This window comes from Rana temporaria, chromosome 3 (genome assembly GCF_905171775.1).
Source record: "Rana temporaria chromosome 3, aRanTem1.1, whole genome shotgun sequence".
Classification (NCBI taxonomy): Eukaryota; Metazoa; Chordata; class Amphibia; order Anura; family Ranidae; genus Rana; species Rana temporaria.
Genome location: NC_053491.1, coordinates 84665229 through 84683125, shown reverse-complemented (window position 1 = coordinate 84683125; position 17897 = coordinate 84665229). Strand labels below are relative to the sequence as shown.

The 17897-nt window shown below is 37.8% G+C and overlaps 1 protein-coding gene across 4 annotated transcripts in view; it reads left to right on the top strand.

The window, feature by feature from the left end:
• The window catches only part of SHF (Src homology 2 domain containing F), a 322209-nt gene extending 307347 nt beyond the window's left edge, over positions 1-14862 (top strand). For 3 of the 4 annotated variants that reach the window (XM_040342834.1, XM_040342835.1, XM_040342836.1), the window contains one exon: positions 11662-14862. In XM_040342834.1, coding sequence (XP_040198768.1) covers positions 11662-11848 — 187 coding nt within the window. In that variant the 3' untranslated portion in view covers positions 11849-14862. The remainder of the gene's footprint in view (positions 1-11661) is intronic. The other variant, XM_040342837.1, reaches the window with a different exon arrangement.
• The last annotated feature ends 3035 nt before the right edge of the window (positions 14863-17897 follow it).

The following is a 17897-nucleotide window of genomic DNA, read 5'->3' as shown; positions in this document are numbered from 1 at the left end:
TACAGCTGCTCTATTTTAGGGGTGAGATTAATCCCGAGGTATTCTAAATAGGAGTCCCTTCATCTAAACTCAGTCATTCCTTAATGTTATTATGTCTGGCAGACGAGCGCGGTGCTCGGAGATGCGACCGTTCACATATTGCCCCATGTGAGTTTTATCGATAGTTTTTTATGCTTTATTAAACGTTTGCTGTGCAGTTTTATGCGATGTGCCCTCCCCCTCTCTTTTTCCGCTTCCCACTCTGCCTCTCTCACCCTGATATGAGCAATCGGCTCTACGGACACTGAGGGACAGTACACTGGCAGTGAGAAGTTAAGGATACGAGCTCGGCGTGCGTGGAGATAGGCACATCTTCCTTACACACTATGTAAGTTGTGTAAGTGTACACCAACAAAATCATTTATTTCTGAGAACCCTTCCTTTCATGTGTGGCAACAGGATAAGGCTACAATATACACTCTCTTATCTCTTCCACATGCATGGCCAATCTCTGAGAACTGAGAGGAAGATATCCACCCAATAGAAAAAGGCTGAAGTTTTGGTAATTTGTTTTGACTCTGAATGACCGCTGGGAGGTAAGCTGCGAAGATCACTGAATGGTGTGGGCTACACGGCTTGTGGATTAGATTAGGCTGCACACCTTCACTTACTGGATCTTGCAACTTTTTCATTTATTCACTTATCCACCTTTGCATCAACCCTCCTTGGAACTGTGGCTTTTTCTTTTTGTTTGAACCTATCTGGGACTATATTGACTGTATTTTTCATTTTTATATATTTTTATATATACATTTTGTCACTATATATACGTTTTGCCACTTTAAGTTTTTTACTGTGTTCATTGTGATACAGCTTAGCTAGCACTGTACCCATTCACTACCGTGTTGGGTCACTTCATTGTGTCTGTACACTCTTCGTCTCCCTAAGTCCACATCCACCCCCCCCTCCCACCTCCCCTTTGCTCTCCCCTCATCCATTCACCTATTCACTAGTTTTAATTACAGCGCAGACACTCATACCTATTTGCACATTTATTCATTGTCTTATTGGACAGACCTTTCTTTGTTTGCTGCAGTGCCCACATCCACAGCCTTTGCATCCCCCCCTCCCCTTCCCACCCCCTCCCTTCCCCACCTACCCATTTCAGCGCAGGAGTTCCACCTATTTTTTTATATGTCTGGAGTGATTGGGATATTGAGGGCGTGGGATTTCGCATAGTTCACTTGGAGACCAGAAGCTTTGGAGAAGTCTTTTAGTGTTTTGTATAGGTTGGGCAGAGAAGTGACACGGGAGGTTATGAAGAGCAACATATCATCTGCAAAGAGACCACACTTATGGGTCTGGGTTCCGCAAGATACGCCTTTTATGTTTGGATTAGAGCGTATTGCAATCGCTAATGTCTCAATGGCGAATGCAAAGATCAGGGGGGAGAGGGGACAACCCTGCCTGGCCCCCCTGGAAATGTTGAATGTTGAGGAGTAATGACCTTGGAGGTGAATCATCGCCTTCGGGGAGGAGTACAGGGAGTGAAGAACACCCAGGAATTTATGACCAAACCCCCATTGTTCCATGAGAGAGAATAAGTAAGGCCATTCGATGGAGTCAAACACCTTATGCAGATCTAAGCATGCCCTCTTGCCTAGAGCCAGTTCGACTGCAATAGTGAAACCATGTCAATGGCCCTCCTTATTTGATCTGGTCCCTGTCGACCCGGGATGAACCCTACTTGGTCCTTTTGAACGTATCGACCAATGAAGGAGGCCAGGCAGTTGGCTAAATTTTTTGTTAAAATCTTTAGGTCATTATAAGGGAAATGGGCCTGTAGTTTTCAACCTCCTCTTGGTTCTTATTGGGTTTGGGAATTACTGTAATATAGGCGGTGTTGAGATGAGGATCTAGAGGAGTTCCCTTGGTTTTTTTCATATTGAAAATTTTTGCCATATGTGGCACTAAAATGCCTGAGAAAGCCTTGTAATAAGGCACAGAGAGACCGTCGGGGACCGGGGGCTGATCCTGTCTTGAGGTTCTTTATGACCTCCACTATCATGTTTACTGCATTTAAATGTCCTATACCACATACATCACATACCATTGGAATGTCATTGGGTGGGTGGAGCTACGGACACCATTGTATACACCCACATGATGACATCAACACTTTGGTGGTGTACACTATTGTGTTCTTCCCCTTGCCTCCTATATATGAACCCTGGGAATGGGGATACCTGAATAAAGATGGATAGAGATATAGTGGAGCAGGATTCTTTTATGTTAATATAAGCGCTTGTGACCTCCTCTAGCACAGTGAGGTCCTATATAGAAAGTGAGAGGACACCCTTGAGGCCGGGTGAAGGGGATAGTGGGGGGTGTGTGTGTGTGTGTGTGTTCATCATGTTACTGGAGAAGATCTTTGTAGACTGATTGGCATTAAGCAGTCATCGTACGGTTTATGGAAGTGGTTCTCAACCTCAGTCTTCAATGGGATATGTTTTCAGGTTTTCCTTTACTTTGCACAGCTGCTTTAAATTAATATCAATGACATGGTATTGATAAGAGATATTTTATCTAAGGAAAGTTCCCAAAACATGGCCCGTTGGGGGTACTTGAGGACTGAGGTTGAAAACCACTGGTCTATGGGACTTATAACAAGTTTTTTTGGATGCATTTTGTCTTTGTTTTTGGAATACATTATTTTTTATGTATATTTGGACTTTTTTACACATGTAAGATTTATATAATTTCTTTTGGATTGATGATCACATTGAAAATCTAGATTACTTCACTTTTTTGGTGTACATAATCTATAGAGTTTGTGGATTATGAATTGGATTTATACAGGGTAGTACTACATCTTTTTTTAGGTTTATCTGTATACCGTATTACCCATTCACGGCAAATCAACAGTTTTGCTTTAAACCCCTTCACCCCCCTCCTTTTATCCCCAGTATATATGTATCTTTTCTTTAATCCCCAGCTGTTCCATTCAGCACTTGGAGCTGAAAGCTATGTCCAGTGCTTTCAGGTTTAAAGGAGTATGTAAGTTAAGACTCCAGCATATCAATATTAAGTATGAAATCTGAAAGGAACTTGGATTACTGGAGATTGTATATATCTATCATATGAAAATTGCTTTTAAGGCTTCAATCTAAGCATTTTTTAGGGCTTCAATGCATTTAGATGACATGGGGGTACATACAGTTGCCATACGGGAAATTCAACCAGTTTGCATTAGTGCGCATTTTGCTGGACCTATAGGAGGCAATGTTCATGTGCAGTAAATACACATGAAATGCCCTTTTCTGTAGAGTTAAATCCAGCATGGTATACCAACAGCAGACAGTATTCATTACGTTCAGGTATATGCGGCGCTACTACTTAAACCAAATGTGCATATACTTAATACTGGTACTATTGATGCTGACACGGACCACTGAAATTTTTTAAAGCAATGAGCACATTCTAAATACTACGTACTTGTTATGTATATGGACGCTATTATATAACTCTTGAGATATAAGTAGTGAAATTGATTTACTTATAAGCACAGAGCACTTTTTGCATTTATGGACTTTGATATACAATTTTCATATGGGATAATTCAGATATTTGTCACTTTTTTTATTACAAGCATTAATAGTGAATGAATGAATGAAAAACGTATAAAGCGCGGCGCATGCGAACTGAATCGCTTCTGGGCGCTAGTTGTTCGTGTCTCATGATATCAAAAGAGCAGAGTTTTGATCTGTCTTCTGAAAGTCAGGTGGTTTTCCTCCAACCGAATGCTGGTTGGTAAAGCGTTCCATAGTCTAGGACCCTGAAAAGCAAACCTTCTTTCTCCTTTGGACTTGTATTTGGTTTTTGGTACCCTGACCAGATTTTGGTCGGTGGATCGCAGAACACGATTCGAATTGTGAGGTTCTATCTTGTCGTAAAGATATTGCGGAGCCTTCCCATGGATGCACTTATGTGTCAGGCAGAGTGCTTTAAATGCAATTCTGTCTTTTACTGGCAGCCAGTGAAGGGTTCTCAACGAAGGTGAGATTGATTCCCATTTTTTTTTCCCAGTCACCAGTCTGGCGGCCGTATTCTGAACGACTTGCAGACGGGAGATTTGGTACTTTGGGAGTCCGAGGTACAGGGCGTTAGCATAGTCCAGTCTGGAATTCACGATTGTTCCCACCACGACTGCTACGTCTTCTTTGGGGATAAATGGAATAAGTCTGTGTAGTAGGCGCAACAGATGGTGCGCTCCGCTGACTACTGACCCTATTTGTGCGTCCATTGTCATGAAGGTGTAAAACAGTATTGAGTATATACACATTTGGTTTAAGTAGTATCGCCGCATATACTTGAATGTGATTAAGGTTACCCCTCACAGGGCTAATCCTTTTTTGTAGTTGGCTACACGTGAAAAACAACCTTTAATCCTTAGCGCTGAGTTTATACCATATGCAAAAACTGTATTCTTTATTTCTCATTTTTATTTTTTGACAAATTTAACATACAAAATGCAAGCCGGAAATACCAAAAATGTGCCTTGACATGTCTTAATTGTTGATGCACAAAAAAAACATATGTCATGTTAAAACACACAAAGCTGCTTTTTTACAGGCTACTTGTGACTTTAACCTAGTACAGTAATTTTCCGGTCTGTTGATGGAATCCAGGATTACTGACCTGCCGTCTCTGCTCCATTGAAGAGGGACCTAGAGCTAGGTTATTTACCTGACCATGCTCAATTGATTGAACAGGCAAGTATTGCCGTAAGGGAGATTCATGGGGCTATTATGCCAGAGTTTGAAACAATGGACCTACAATGAAAAAATTTCAGAGTTTAGGACGTTCTTGCCCAAAACTAAATTCCAAGTTTAGTGTAAAAGACAAGCCAAACCAATAAATACACTGCTGAAATACTGTCAACCTTTCGTACTTGCTAAAATATTTGTAAGGTTGTGATTATCCAAATTTTATGCCAAAATGAAGCCACTATTGTGAAATGTTGCACCTCTGTAGTTTGTGTCACTTGCTCATATTTTGGGCTATGGATGAGTAGAATCACAGTGCTAAGGTTGGCCTGTGTAGTCCTAATGTAAGATGACCAATTGCTTTTCCCAGTGCCTAAAAAATTGTTCTATTAGCAGCATTAATTGTGTGCAACAGTGTCTGAATTACTTCTGGTGCATAACCTTCCACTTGCAGCCTTATTTTTGCAGTTTAGTAATATGTGCAGCATGTGTGTCCAGTAAAAAGTGCTTCTTTGACCTGCACATATGTTGTTTCCATTATAAAGAGATCCCTCTCTTTTTTTTTTTTTTTTTTTTTTTTATTATTTTATGTTTGTCAGACCACCCAAAACCTGATTTATTTTTTTGGTAGAGGATAGTGAGTTAAAACGCCTGACAATTTCAGGAACTTTCTTAGTTTCTCAGAGTGCACACAAAAATGGGGAGTTATACCCAAAACACTCCTAGGTGGACAGGAACAGAGTTGGGAGTTGCGGTGTTAAAGGATCACTAAAGGAAAATATTTTTTTAGCTAAATAGCTTCCTTTACCTTACTGCAGTACTGGTTTCATGTCCTCATTGTTCGTTTTTGCTTTGAAGTAGCTGTAATTCTGCTCTGATCTCCACACTTCCTGCTTGTCTGGCTCCTTATGAAAAATCTCATGACAGCTTTTCACTGTGGTCCAAGCTGTGTGTCTAAAACTCCTCAGAACCAATCAGATTAATTTTAAAAACAAAACACTGCCCTGGATTTGTTTGTTTTTGTTCTGTGTCTCTCTCTACTTCACAGAAACATGAAACCAGTTTAAAAACGAAAGTGAAACTAGAGGCACATTATATGATTGATTTTTATCTATTTTTAATCATTTTTAAAAGGAATCGGTTAACTTTTATGTCTCTATACCCTGTAAACAGTCATTTCAGCAAAACATTTTTTTTCCTTTAGTGACCCTTTAACTGTGAATCTTTATGTAGTGTTTGAGGGCAGCAGAATAGAAACCATTCTAGATTAAGGATTGGTTCACACTGATGCGACATAGGATCCGACTTGGGAGACCCCAAGTCGGATGACATGTGAAATTCAATATTTCCCTATGAGAGCTGTCTTAACTGATACTACACAAGTCTATTTGACTTTAGAAAAGTTTCCTGAACTACTTGGTTTGACTTTGACTATGCCACAGAGTGTAAAATGTCCCATCAATGTCATACTGTGTCACGCGACTTTGCAGGTGGGCTAGTGTGAACCGAGCCTAAACCATTTTAGATGAAGATTAAAATAATGCTCAATGGGGTAACAAAGTGGTATATTGTCTAATAACTCTTGCTAATTGGTTACGTTTTACAGTTTAAATCTGTGGATTTCCAAGGGATAAACTGTATAACCAGTTGGCAGTTGTGTTCTTAGAAGTACAACTTAGGTTTCATTCACTTGAACAACACTGGTTCAAGGTCAGGGACAAAAAAGTTATATCTTCAGAGTGACTGATTAAGTCTAGAAGGTCACACAGAGGTTTTGATATTTGCAAAAGAAAAATGCTAATTTTCTACAGGGCATTAAGTGCTCCGTGTTGGATGTGACTGGCAGAAGAACAACCAACTTATGGGCAAAGTTCCCATCCTCAAGTCTGGCAGCTTTTCCCTGCAGTAAAAAAATCTCTTTGAGTTGCTCATCCTTGTGGCTCCTTTTCATCCTTCACAAGTCCGAGACGAAGAAAATTACATTGAAGTGGCACCAGGGTCACTTTATAAGTACTTTTCAGTTTATATCCAATTGATTAAACACCAGATGTAGGAAAGCTAGATAAATCTTCTTCTGCACTTAAATAAATATGTCTTTAGTTGACAATGCAGAAAGACAAAAAGATATAGATGAGGTTTTTGCTATAAATCTTCTTGTATATTGAGCTGTCAGTGTTGGTTTAGAAACCTTGATAGTTCAGCAGACACCATTTATCTATTGTGGTTTGCTTGAAGCAACAGATTTTTTTTTTTTTATTTAATCAAATTAATGCTGTAAAGAGAAAAGACGTGCACTTTCTTTGTGCTGTAATTTTATATATATATTGCATAGGGCTGTGGAAATGAACTATTAATTCATCGATTAATCTTAAATTTTTTTGATCGATCAAAATTCTTTTGATTGGTACTCACCTCTCTCACCTCTCCGGCTTCTGGGCCTTGAGTGAGTTCCGTCGGAGATCCGGTGACGTCATGCATGCCGGCGGGACCTTACTATCTGCCACACGCAAGGGCTGTTACACTTCCCTCTATCACTTTCCTCTATCAACCTGGGATTCTACAACCATCCACTGGGAGTTGTGATAGTTCTCTTCATGGGACATCTACATGCCGACGGACTGATGTTAACCTCTCCTCATCTGGATTCAGCAGTGTCATCGTTGTACACATTTTTATACCAGTATCATACTTGGCTACATGTATGTACATGACTGATTTTGCTACCTTTTGGTATTACTCGCACCATTTTTACAGTTTATGTAGCTACATCGATTTTATCTCCAGTGCAATATTTATTTTGTTACCTACTTCAAGACTATAAAAGTTTTAATGCTATTCCCATCGAGCGCTGCATTTGTGTGTTTTTTGTATCCTGCTATCCATTTTTCCAGTGGTTGCTAGCTGCACTGGGAATCAGCCTGCAAGGAGATCAGCTAAACGTAGTTGGATCTGTATGTGCGGTATAATTAATCAAAATTATCGATTAATCGAACACACAAATTTTGATCAGTAACAGCCCTAATATTGCAGTTTCTTTGTTGAATAGAGATGTTTGTGTAAGTGTTAATAGAGTATTTGAAAAATGCTATGACAAGATCAAGGCTAATGTGAATAGTGCAAAAACCTATAGTAACCAATCTGATCACAAAATGCAGCAGTCGACTCATTTAACCCTTTTCTACCATTGTCACTCCCATGTGTTCTGTCATAGCTGGCTGAGCAAAATAACAGGTGCATAGTACATGTACTTGCTAGACATACCCCTTGTCTATATTGTCCATCCATTTAATTATTCCCAGTAGAAGTGAACGAGTTAATTAAATTGTAATGCTGTCACACTGCAGAGACATATACTTCATCTCTGCTTGTCCTCTCCAGCACTTGTGTGCCTTTCCCCAGAGAGCCATTCATCCAGCAGATGGTTTGAAAGCCAGGACAAACCTTTCCTGATAACCTTCCTGAGCCTAATGAGAAAAGACAGCATAGCTCTAATAGTATACCTTGAATCATTTAAAGTGCTTCTGCATTGCCCTCTATATATTCTCTTGGCCATTTCTTTGTATGCAAGTTTTTTTTTTTTTTTTTTCAAAAGAACTGTTTGTAGAATCCCAATAGCACGGTTTAGCACTTGCATCCTTATATTACTCAATTAAAACCACCACATTATGGTTTGTGATTGTTTGTCCATTGTATAGACCTGTAGACATGTTAACAAGCTTATGTCATAGAAACTCCTTAATATATTTCTTGATGAAGAAAATAAAATGCATTTGTTCATAGTTCAGGAAAGGTGTCTGAACACTACATAGCCTTCAGACTGCTCATTCCATCCAAAAAAGAATAGACTTCTCGTGTGTTTTTTTTTCTCTTTTTTGTGAAAGATGTGCTGATAAGTGAATATTTTATCTGGAATTAAAGGTACAATAGCTTTGGGGTTATTTTAGTAAATATATAAACTTGTTTTAACTGTATATAATCTTAAATGTACAAACAACCCTTTAAATGACCTCAGATTCACAGAGCAGTATGGGTTTGCCAAAACAGTAGAGCAGCCTGCTTTATGACTAAATTCTGATTGAAACTTCATATTGAGCCGTCCCTGGGATGAGTTATTCAGTTTTATGTGTACGCTGTATCGTAACAGCATGTTCTTGTAAAAGACTGCTAGGCAGTTTTGAAAGGCATATAAAGGAGGCTAAATCTTCACCGAGCACAAAAATTGTTATATGCAAAAGTTCGGATTTACCGTGTTCAAACAAAGTAAATTGTATTTTTTTTTTATTCAGGACAACAGTAAGGAAAGTCTGTACAGAAGGCCTAGGAAAGTTATGTGCATACAATATTTAGTTTTTTTGGTCTTTTTCGTTTAAGAAAGCTTTTAACCACTTCTCTACTGTGACAGTTTTTTAATTTTTTGTACACCTTTTATACATTTTTTTAGGTTTTTAATCTTTGTTTAAAAAAAAAAAAAAGAATCAACATTGACAAAAGCAAGACCATATTCCATTAACACAGTCAGCTATGGTAATAATAACAAACAAAACAATCTTCTAACCAAAGTGTTGTAACCAATTTGTTCACAACACATCATCTTGTTTCTCACCCCAGATTCCGGATCCCTCAAGTACATAAGTATGTATGGAAATTCCCATGAAACAAATATTAACCTTCACCCCCTCCCATGAAAATAAAAAAGGGGAAAAAAACACATTACGTAAGTTTTCCTCCTCTCTCTCCCCTCCCATCTGCCCCCACCTACAAGGGGTGACAGACATATACACATGCCATACTCCATCTCTAAATCTGACTAATTGAAGGATATAATTCTCTCATTCCTCCAGCCATCTGAATTCCCATCAATGAGAATCCTTCCCTCCTTTCCTCCTCTGAGTTGATAAGAGTTCCAGAGTGATCACGTTTTCTTATATTTCTCGCATTTTTGCCTTTCTGTCCAAACCAAGTTTTCAAATCGATTCAACTCTTCCACATGCTCAATGAAGGTGGTTGTGTCTTTTCCATCTAAGAGGAATACAGGATCTCACTTCATTCAGAGGGTGGCACAAAATATAATTTTTGTATGTCTTAACTGGTATTTCATGTAACAGGAAAAAGGTTGGAAGGGACTATTTTCAGATGTCTGCATCTGGAACGTAGGCCAGTCTCCTGATGCCATAAAATGAGATGCCTGATATACTCCCTGTTTCATCAAAGTTTTAAAGGTTCTCTGTCGTAAACCCAGGGCAAACTGTGGATTTCCCAGAATAGGGAATAATGGGGATTCTATTGATGAGTTTGCACTTGGAGAAAGGTCCAAAGCATTGATTCAGCGTGGGCCCAAAAAATTGTTGTTTCCTGATATGGGGTGGAAGGTCCCTATAACACAAAGGTGCGCTATACAGCAAAACATTGCTCTGTACCTGCTCCAGGCTCATCCATATTTTTAAATCTCCATGTCGGCACCAATGGATCAAAGGTCCCAAGTGAGCTGCCTGATAGTACTTGTACAGGTCTGGAACGGCTAGTCCACCATATTGTTTGAAGATGGTCAACAGGAATCTGATAATCCTTGGTTGTTTGTGCCCATATAAACTCTGCAAATGATGTGTGTATCCGCTTAAAGTATTGTATAGGTATGTTAATAGGTAGAGATTGGAACAGGTACAGAAACTTTCGTACACCTTTTTAATATCTGCATTTTTTGATAGAAGATACACTAAAACCCTCAAACAATTATGTTTTCTTAAAGCAGATGCCCTGTAGAATAAAACTGTTGCAATTAAAATTTTGATGTCCTGCGATATTTGTACAACTGTTGATAAAATATGTATTTTCTGGAAAAGATACAATACAAACAATCTTGCACACAAAATGATAGCCAATGTTGGTACAATAAAAAAAGATGGGTTGTGTTGAGTAAATGACTAACAAACACGTCAAGTCTTAAAATTTTGCGTGCCTGTGAAATGGCAAAAAAAGCCCATACCAAAAATTGTCTATAAGAGACGCTTTAAGACCGTTACAGGTCATTCGTTGGCATTCAATGATGGCCTAAAATTGTTGCTCCCCCCCCCCCCAACATTTTACCTCACTTGTGTGGCGCAGTCACAGTTTGGATACCCATGCACGCGCTATATGTGCGCATTTTTATTTGTGCTTCAAAAGTCTGTAATCTCGTAATGTCTTCCTTGCCATTTGCTACAGCTGATCAAGCAGAGGACTGAGCAGCAACTCACAATACTATGAAAGGGATTGGGTGATACCAAACGCACAGTTTGTGAACTTGTTATCCCCCTTGGCTACTGGAATGTTTATACATTTTCCTTGGTTGACCTTTGGTTGATGAGAGAAACAATGTAGGCTTCCAAACACACCTGCTTGCATATGCCTAAATGCCAAATTTACCTTTTTTGTATCTTGAGTTGAAATTCCTCCTAGAAAATTATTGTTGGATTCCATAAAATTCACACCAAATAAAGCATCCCTGTTTTGTTGTCCACTTAAACTACAAATTTCATGAACTGGAAGTTGGTAGTTTACTATACTTTTAATTATTTGTTATGCTTTAACTCTACCAATTTTAATCATTCAAATATGTGAAACTATATGTAAAAGAAACAAACATATTAAATTACAACACGTTTAACAAACATTACTTTGTAATAGAATGCAAATTTGGGCACCAGTGCCAATTGAAAGCAATTAGTCTGATAACTCAATCATACAATTAATCTGTAATAATAATAATTGATTTTGGCTTGTATTGTGAATGAATGTATGATTTAAATCAGACTTTTGATGCCTATGTATGTTGACATTCATGCAATGTTAATAATATATTGCTGCGTAGATAATATAATAAATATCTGTAAAAAAAATAAAAATAAGTAATACGGTCCTATGTTTTTTTCTTTTATAGGAGCAGCCAAGGATTCATGCACATGAAGCTATCACGTACCAAAGAAAACCAGTATATTTTGGGACAGAACAGCCAACCTTTTGACAGTGTGCCAGACATAATCAATTATTACACCACCCACAAGTTACCAATAAAGGGAGCTGAACATATGTCCTTGCTCTATCCAGTTGCAATCCGGACTTTGTAGCACTGAGCCTGTGGCAGCTAAAGGAACATGGACTGTCCTAATTTTGATCCACAGAATGGAAAATAAAACACTAAGTGATGGTACTTTACATGGACTTTGAAAATTATGAGTGGCGGCTGTTTTTTAATTTACAGTTCTAGTTTAAGCGTAATGAATAAAAGTAATCCACGTGAATGGGTACAGTGCCTGTTCTTTCATATACAATGGTCTGGGGCTATATGTCCCAACAAGTTGCAATACTACCATCTTCAGCTTAATCTTGTGATTTTAAAATACATTTTGTTGGATTTCCATATATACTTTTCTGTACACTAGTTGTTCTACAACCATTAACAACAAGGGCATTTGATCCCTAGTTTGCAGTGTGTGCGCGAACGTATGTAACCACATTTCTGCAAAAACTTCAGCAATACTGTATTATCTTGTCATGGTGTAAAGAGGCCAAGTGAACTGAGCAGATTGTGGACTTGAGTTCAGTTTTTGGGGGCATGGTGAATGCAATAACTACATATACGTTTTTTAAAAAGTTTATTTTTGTAGCATTAGATGAAGACTCATTTTAAGTTCCCCAATTTTCTCCCATGAAACACCATATTCCCTTTATTTGATTGAATGTTTTAAACTGCAAGTGTGATTAGTATTTTAAACCTGATGCAAGCCTAATTTTTGTTTTCCAAAGCCTGTATTTTCTTTTGTTAAAAGAGAACGCTAACAATATTTAGAGAGCAACCTGTTTAAAAAATTTACAAAATAAGTAATTAATACATATATATATATAATCGAACTGAACTTGAGTTTTTTTTTTCCTTTAAAAATATATCCATCATAGTGGAGAACATCCAACTGTATTTTCTCAGCTGTTTCAAGTTGACAAGGAGTTTTATGTGGCCTCATTCAATAAGATTATGTGACGGGATGTCCGTTTTGTCTGGAAAGGTGTCCCCGTAGAATCTGGCCAAACACTGTCTTCACTTTTAATAAGCCTCTATAAAGGAATTTTGTAGAGCTGTACATTTTTACATGTCAGCCAACTTAGTTTCTTGGGGTTATGTGGTCCTTAAATACTTTACCAATACCATTACCTCCCTCTATCACTAACGAAGGGCTGTAATGGAAAATGTCTGTGCTCTTTAGCAGATAATTGCACTTACTGTTCACTGCTTATATGATTAAGCCCAGGTTCACACTGCTCGAACATGAAAGTCACGCAACTTTCAATCTGACTTAGCCCTGCAACTTCAGTCTGACTTTGATCCGGCCTAATGTAACTCTTTACACTCTGTGACATTGATGTCGTATATAAGTCAGACCAAGGTAGTGCAGGAACCTTTTCTAAAGTCGGATAGACGTGTGTTGTATCCGTTAAGACAGCGCTCATAGGGAAATTTTTTATTTCACATGTCATCTGACTTTGTGTCTCAAGACCCTATGTCATATCGGTGTGAACCAAGCCTAATTCTTGGACTGCAATGTGGTGTTCAACCTGAAAATGGCCATTTTATGATTATTTGTCCTGTCTACTGGCTGTATTTCCAACCAAGTTTATTGTGCAATGCTCAAAAGTCAGAACATGTATTTATTTTTTTATTCCAAAATATGTTTTTTCTAATTAAATTCAGAATTTCATGTCATGGATTAGGTTTTGATCCTTTCTTACATGATGTAAGGTCTATCAAATATTATCTTAGAAAGAACTTCATGCAATTTAGAATCTCTCTACAAACAGTTCAAATTAAATGACATTTTTTAGGGCTCATGAATGTAAAATAAAAACAACATTTTTATAAGGATTGTAGGGGTAATCTAATGGTAATGTTAGGTTATCCTAGTGCAGAGCCCTAATCATTTAGATTTTTATTTTTTTTTCCTGCTGTAGGGTAATTTTTTTATTTTTTTAATCCCTTGTGCGTACCTGGAAGTAGATAAAAAATAAAGATTTATGAGCTACAAATATCTGATATTTACAAATGGATAACCTGTGTAATGTCGCCCAGTTGATGATTTATTTGGTTGCTAAACAGAGAAATCATGTACAAAATGTTGGTTCTAAGCTTATCAACATTGAATAAAGACCAGATTGCAGCAACCCTTACCTGCCACATCATAATCATTTTGTTGGACTTCCCTCCATGCTAAATGTCTGATTGGCTGCTACTACATACTGTACCCCATATCATTACATGGAGACAGCCATATACTACCTACTATGACGGAATTGATGAATCACAAATTTTAATGGGGTGCTATATATGGTTTTATGTGCGACAGTGTAAATGAACAGCTAGAATTTTGTGAAGGTTTACAAGTATTTGGTTGCTCTGAACACAAGTATTTGGTTGCTAATTTTTCCTTCTAGAAGTGTAATTTCCCTATGCAGTCTTCAAAAAAAGTGCCAGTTTTTATGTAAGGTGTGACCAAATTTAAAAAAAAAGCTTGTTTAGGACCATTTAAAATACAATAATCTAAGCATGGCCCACCTTTATTAGAATGGTTGCTCTAAGCCACAAAATGTTAACAAAATAAAATAAAGTCGGGTTTAGGAAGGATTAGAAATTTTATAGATGTTAAGAATTGGGAAAACAATTTAAAATATTATACTTGCTACAGTATATTAATTTGATATGTATATGTCTTATTGCCACTGGCACACAGATATTGTGTGGACAGAAGTCAAGATTTACAGGGTGTGGTTTTGTAGCAGTCAGTAAATCTGACTAAAACCGTTGGGAAGATAGCAGAGGTAAATTTACCATCCCCTGGAAATCTAGTGTCAAAGCCTTGTTTTTTTTTTTGTTCCCCATTTCTATTTATTTTTTTGTAAATGCTTAAATCTCATTGTTACAACAACATTATGCCTTGTATCTGTCTGCCAGGTGAAATGTCTTGAGTATGTTTACCTTGGGGTTGAAGGAATCTGCTTTTTCCTGCTCTTAATGTCTGTGTTTCTACTGCTGTTACAAATTTTACGTTTGTGAATTTTGCCTTGTTAAATAAATACTGTCTATTTAATGTAATCGGTTTATCTGTCTTTTTGTATTATTTAGCCAGTGAGGAAATATTGGGTATCTGTTATGTTTTGGAAATAAACATTTTATTTTATAGAAAAGGAAATTATTGCTCAATTTGACATGTACAAAAAGCAGATCCATTTTTAACTTTTAAAGTGGATGTAAACCCACTCATCTTTTCTAAACTACTGTCATAGTGCTGATATATAAGGATATAGATGCCTCCTGCATGTATCCTTACCTGTCAAATGTCTCCCCTCTGTCTGTTATGAGACCTGAAAAACTGCAGATTCTGTAGGTGGATCTGTTGTCTGGAGCTCTGTGGGTAGAGTTGTGATGTCAGTAGACTCTCCGCCCACCTCTACACTCCCCTTGTCAACATGCATTTTTTCCTGTGTATTCCTTACATTAAATTCTGCTATGATCACTAACATCGAGTCAAAATCCAGAAAAGTAACCACATGACTTCAAAAAAGGAGTGGGGGTGAGAATTAAAAAATAATGCCTGTCTGAAGCTTGTGCATGAGATATGTAAATAACCTGTCACTCACAGCAAGGGGGCGGAACGGACTAAGGTTTTTCTCTGCAAGTCCGTTTTATCTCACTGAACAATAAGAGGATTGCTCAGAGCTGGATTAACTCTGTGGCAAGACTGGGCACATATGATAGGAAATCTTATACTGTACATTGTGACAGCAAAAAATAAATCAAATTTTTTTGGTTTACATCCACTTTAATATATAATCTTTAATTTAGAGTATCTCTTTACATGTTTCAAGGGGAAAGCTTGGGTAAAAACAGAGCCTGTTCATCCAGCAAGACAATCTAGGTAGCATCACAGGGCTTGGTGTATTTCCAGGCACAATTTGTAAAATCTGTGCACCTGCATGTCACATCACAAAGACGGTTGCATTTGTTGGAAGTTGGTGTCTGATCTGGCCATGTTACAGATAATACTAATGGTGAGGGGGTGGTTTCTCTATGCCGTTTACAATTTGTTACCAGATTAAATAAAAAGGATGGGGGAGCCAAGGCTGCTACCCTGCCTAGTATTCGAAAACAAATGGAGCCAAAAGGGCATATACCCCCTCTGTCACCAACCACTAATGGCCCTTCACAAGACACATAACTAAAATGTTATATGTTTATTATAATTTGCATAAAATAACAAATAGCACAAAAAAATGGTTACAAAGGTAAAGTCCCCAGAAGTCTAAAACACATCAGTACCCAGTACAGGATTGAAAAGAAAAACACCTACAGTATTTTACATATGTTGCACAAATTGTAAATACGTTAGGTGGTGTCATAAATGGGCTTGTTCAAAACCAGATGTCAAAACATTTTTTTCGATGGAATTGCTTCATCAGGACCAATGGGTATGAAGATCAATTACATTTTTACCACTCAGAAAGCACTGCGTAAACAAAGTCTGTCAGGCGGACGCAGGGGCACATAGGGGGTTATTTACTAAAGGCAAATCTACTTTGCACTACAAGTACAAAGTGCACTTGAAATTGCTCAAAGTGCACTTGAAAGTGGATTTGCCTTTCGTAAATAAGCCCCATAGTGTCATCAATCCCCAAGGGTGCATACTAATCATAAATGGTGGTATTCAAATCAACTGAAGGAGTAGTACATAATCAAAAGGTAATTATTGGTGGGCAGACTGTCCGACTTCCTCCCAAGATTTGCGAAATTATAAGAGAAGTGAAAACACTCCGTAGATTAGGCAGAGAGTCCCCACACATATATAAATTGGGTCTACTGATGGAATGTTTAAAATGTAGCAATGCTGCCAAAAAAAGAGCAATTTTGGATAGCCTACATACCCAGGGTGTTCTGGATAGCCTGTCCACTGGTAATTGCCTTTTAAATACATACTACTTCTTTGGGTTGTATAGTTGGACGTTATCATCATCCCAGAGACACTTTATATAACACAATTTGGAGCATTTCCATATTACTCACCTGGTTGATTTGTATACCACCATTTATGATTAGCCCTTGGGGTTAATGACCCTATGTGCCCCTATGTTCACTTGCCAAACTCTGTTTGCATGGTGACTTCTATGCAGCCAAAACCTAATTTGCTTTCTTCATAACCTTTGGTCCTACTGAAGCAATTCCATTCCGAAATGTGCTTTCCAATCCAGTACTGGGTACTGATGTGTGTGTTAGACTTCTGGGGATTTCACTTTTGTTTCTGGTATTTTATTTTAGTTTGTCTTTTTATGCAAATTATAATAACCATATACAATTATAATTATGTATCTTGTGATATGCCAATCAAGTCTGCTCATAGTTGGTGGCAGAGGGGGGTATATGCCCTTAATAACTCAATTTTTTTTTTACCTATTTGAGATTTGGATGTGGCATTTTGGAAGTCCCTATTGTGATCATGTAGTATTAGGTCAGTTAAGATCAAACCATCCTTATATGACCCCTTAACCAAGCTTGGGATACATTCTTATGTGTTGGTGAGCCACAACAAGGAAAAAAATGACTTTCTCCATCAGTAATTTAGGGAAGAAATCTGCTGCCCAAAATGGTCAGCAACTATGATGGCCAGCATTTAATAACCCTCTTCCTGTAAGCCCAGGATGTCATACACACCTTTAGAGTGCATCATCACACAGTCTGAGTTCAGTACGTCTGAGCTTTGCTCTGTTCAGAAGGCCCCATCACCTTTTTTTATGTGACTGTCAATGGACTGACCTAAAGACTGCAGGCAAAATCATATGTATAGTGTGTTTAAAAAACAAAAAGGTCTGAGGTGGGATTTGGGGAGAGCAAGAGTAATCATTTAGGTTACATAGGTTGAACTGGGATAAATAAAGGGGGCAAAAAGTGACGTCATAGATGTAATGTAGTATATAGACCAGAACTAGCTTCAAAATTATTCCATGGTTAGCTTGCCAAATCTTGTCACAAATTGTTTTAATTTTTTTGTATACCATGACAATGTCAACCTTGTTAGATTGAGTCATTCACATTTGTTAGTGAATTTTGTTATGTAAAATAACAGGGTAGTGAGTGGA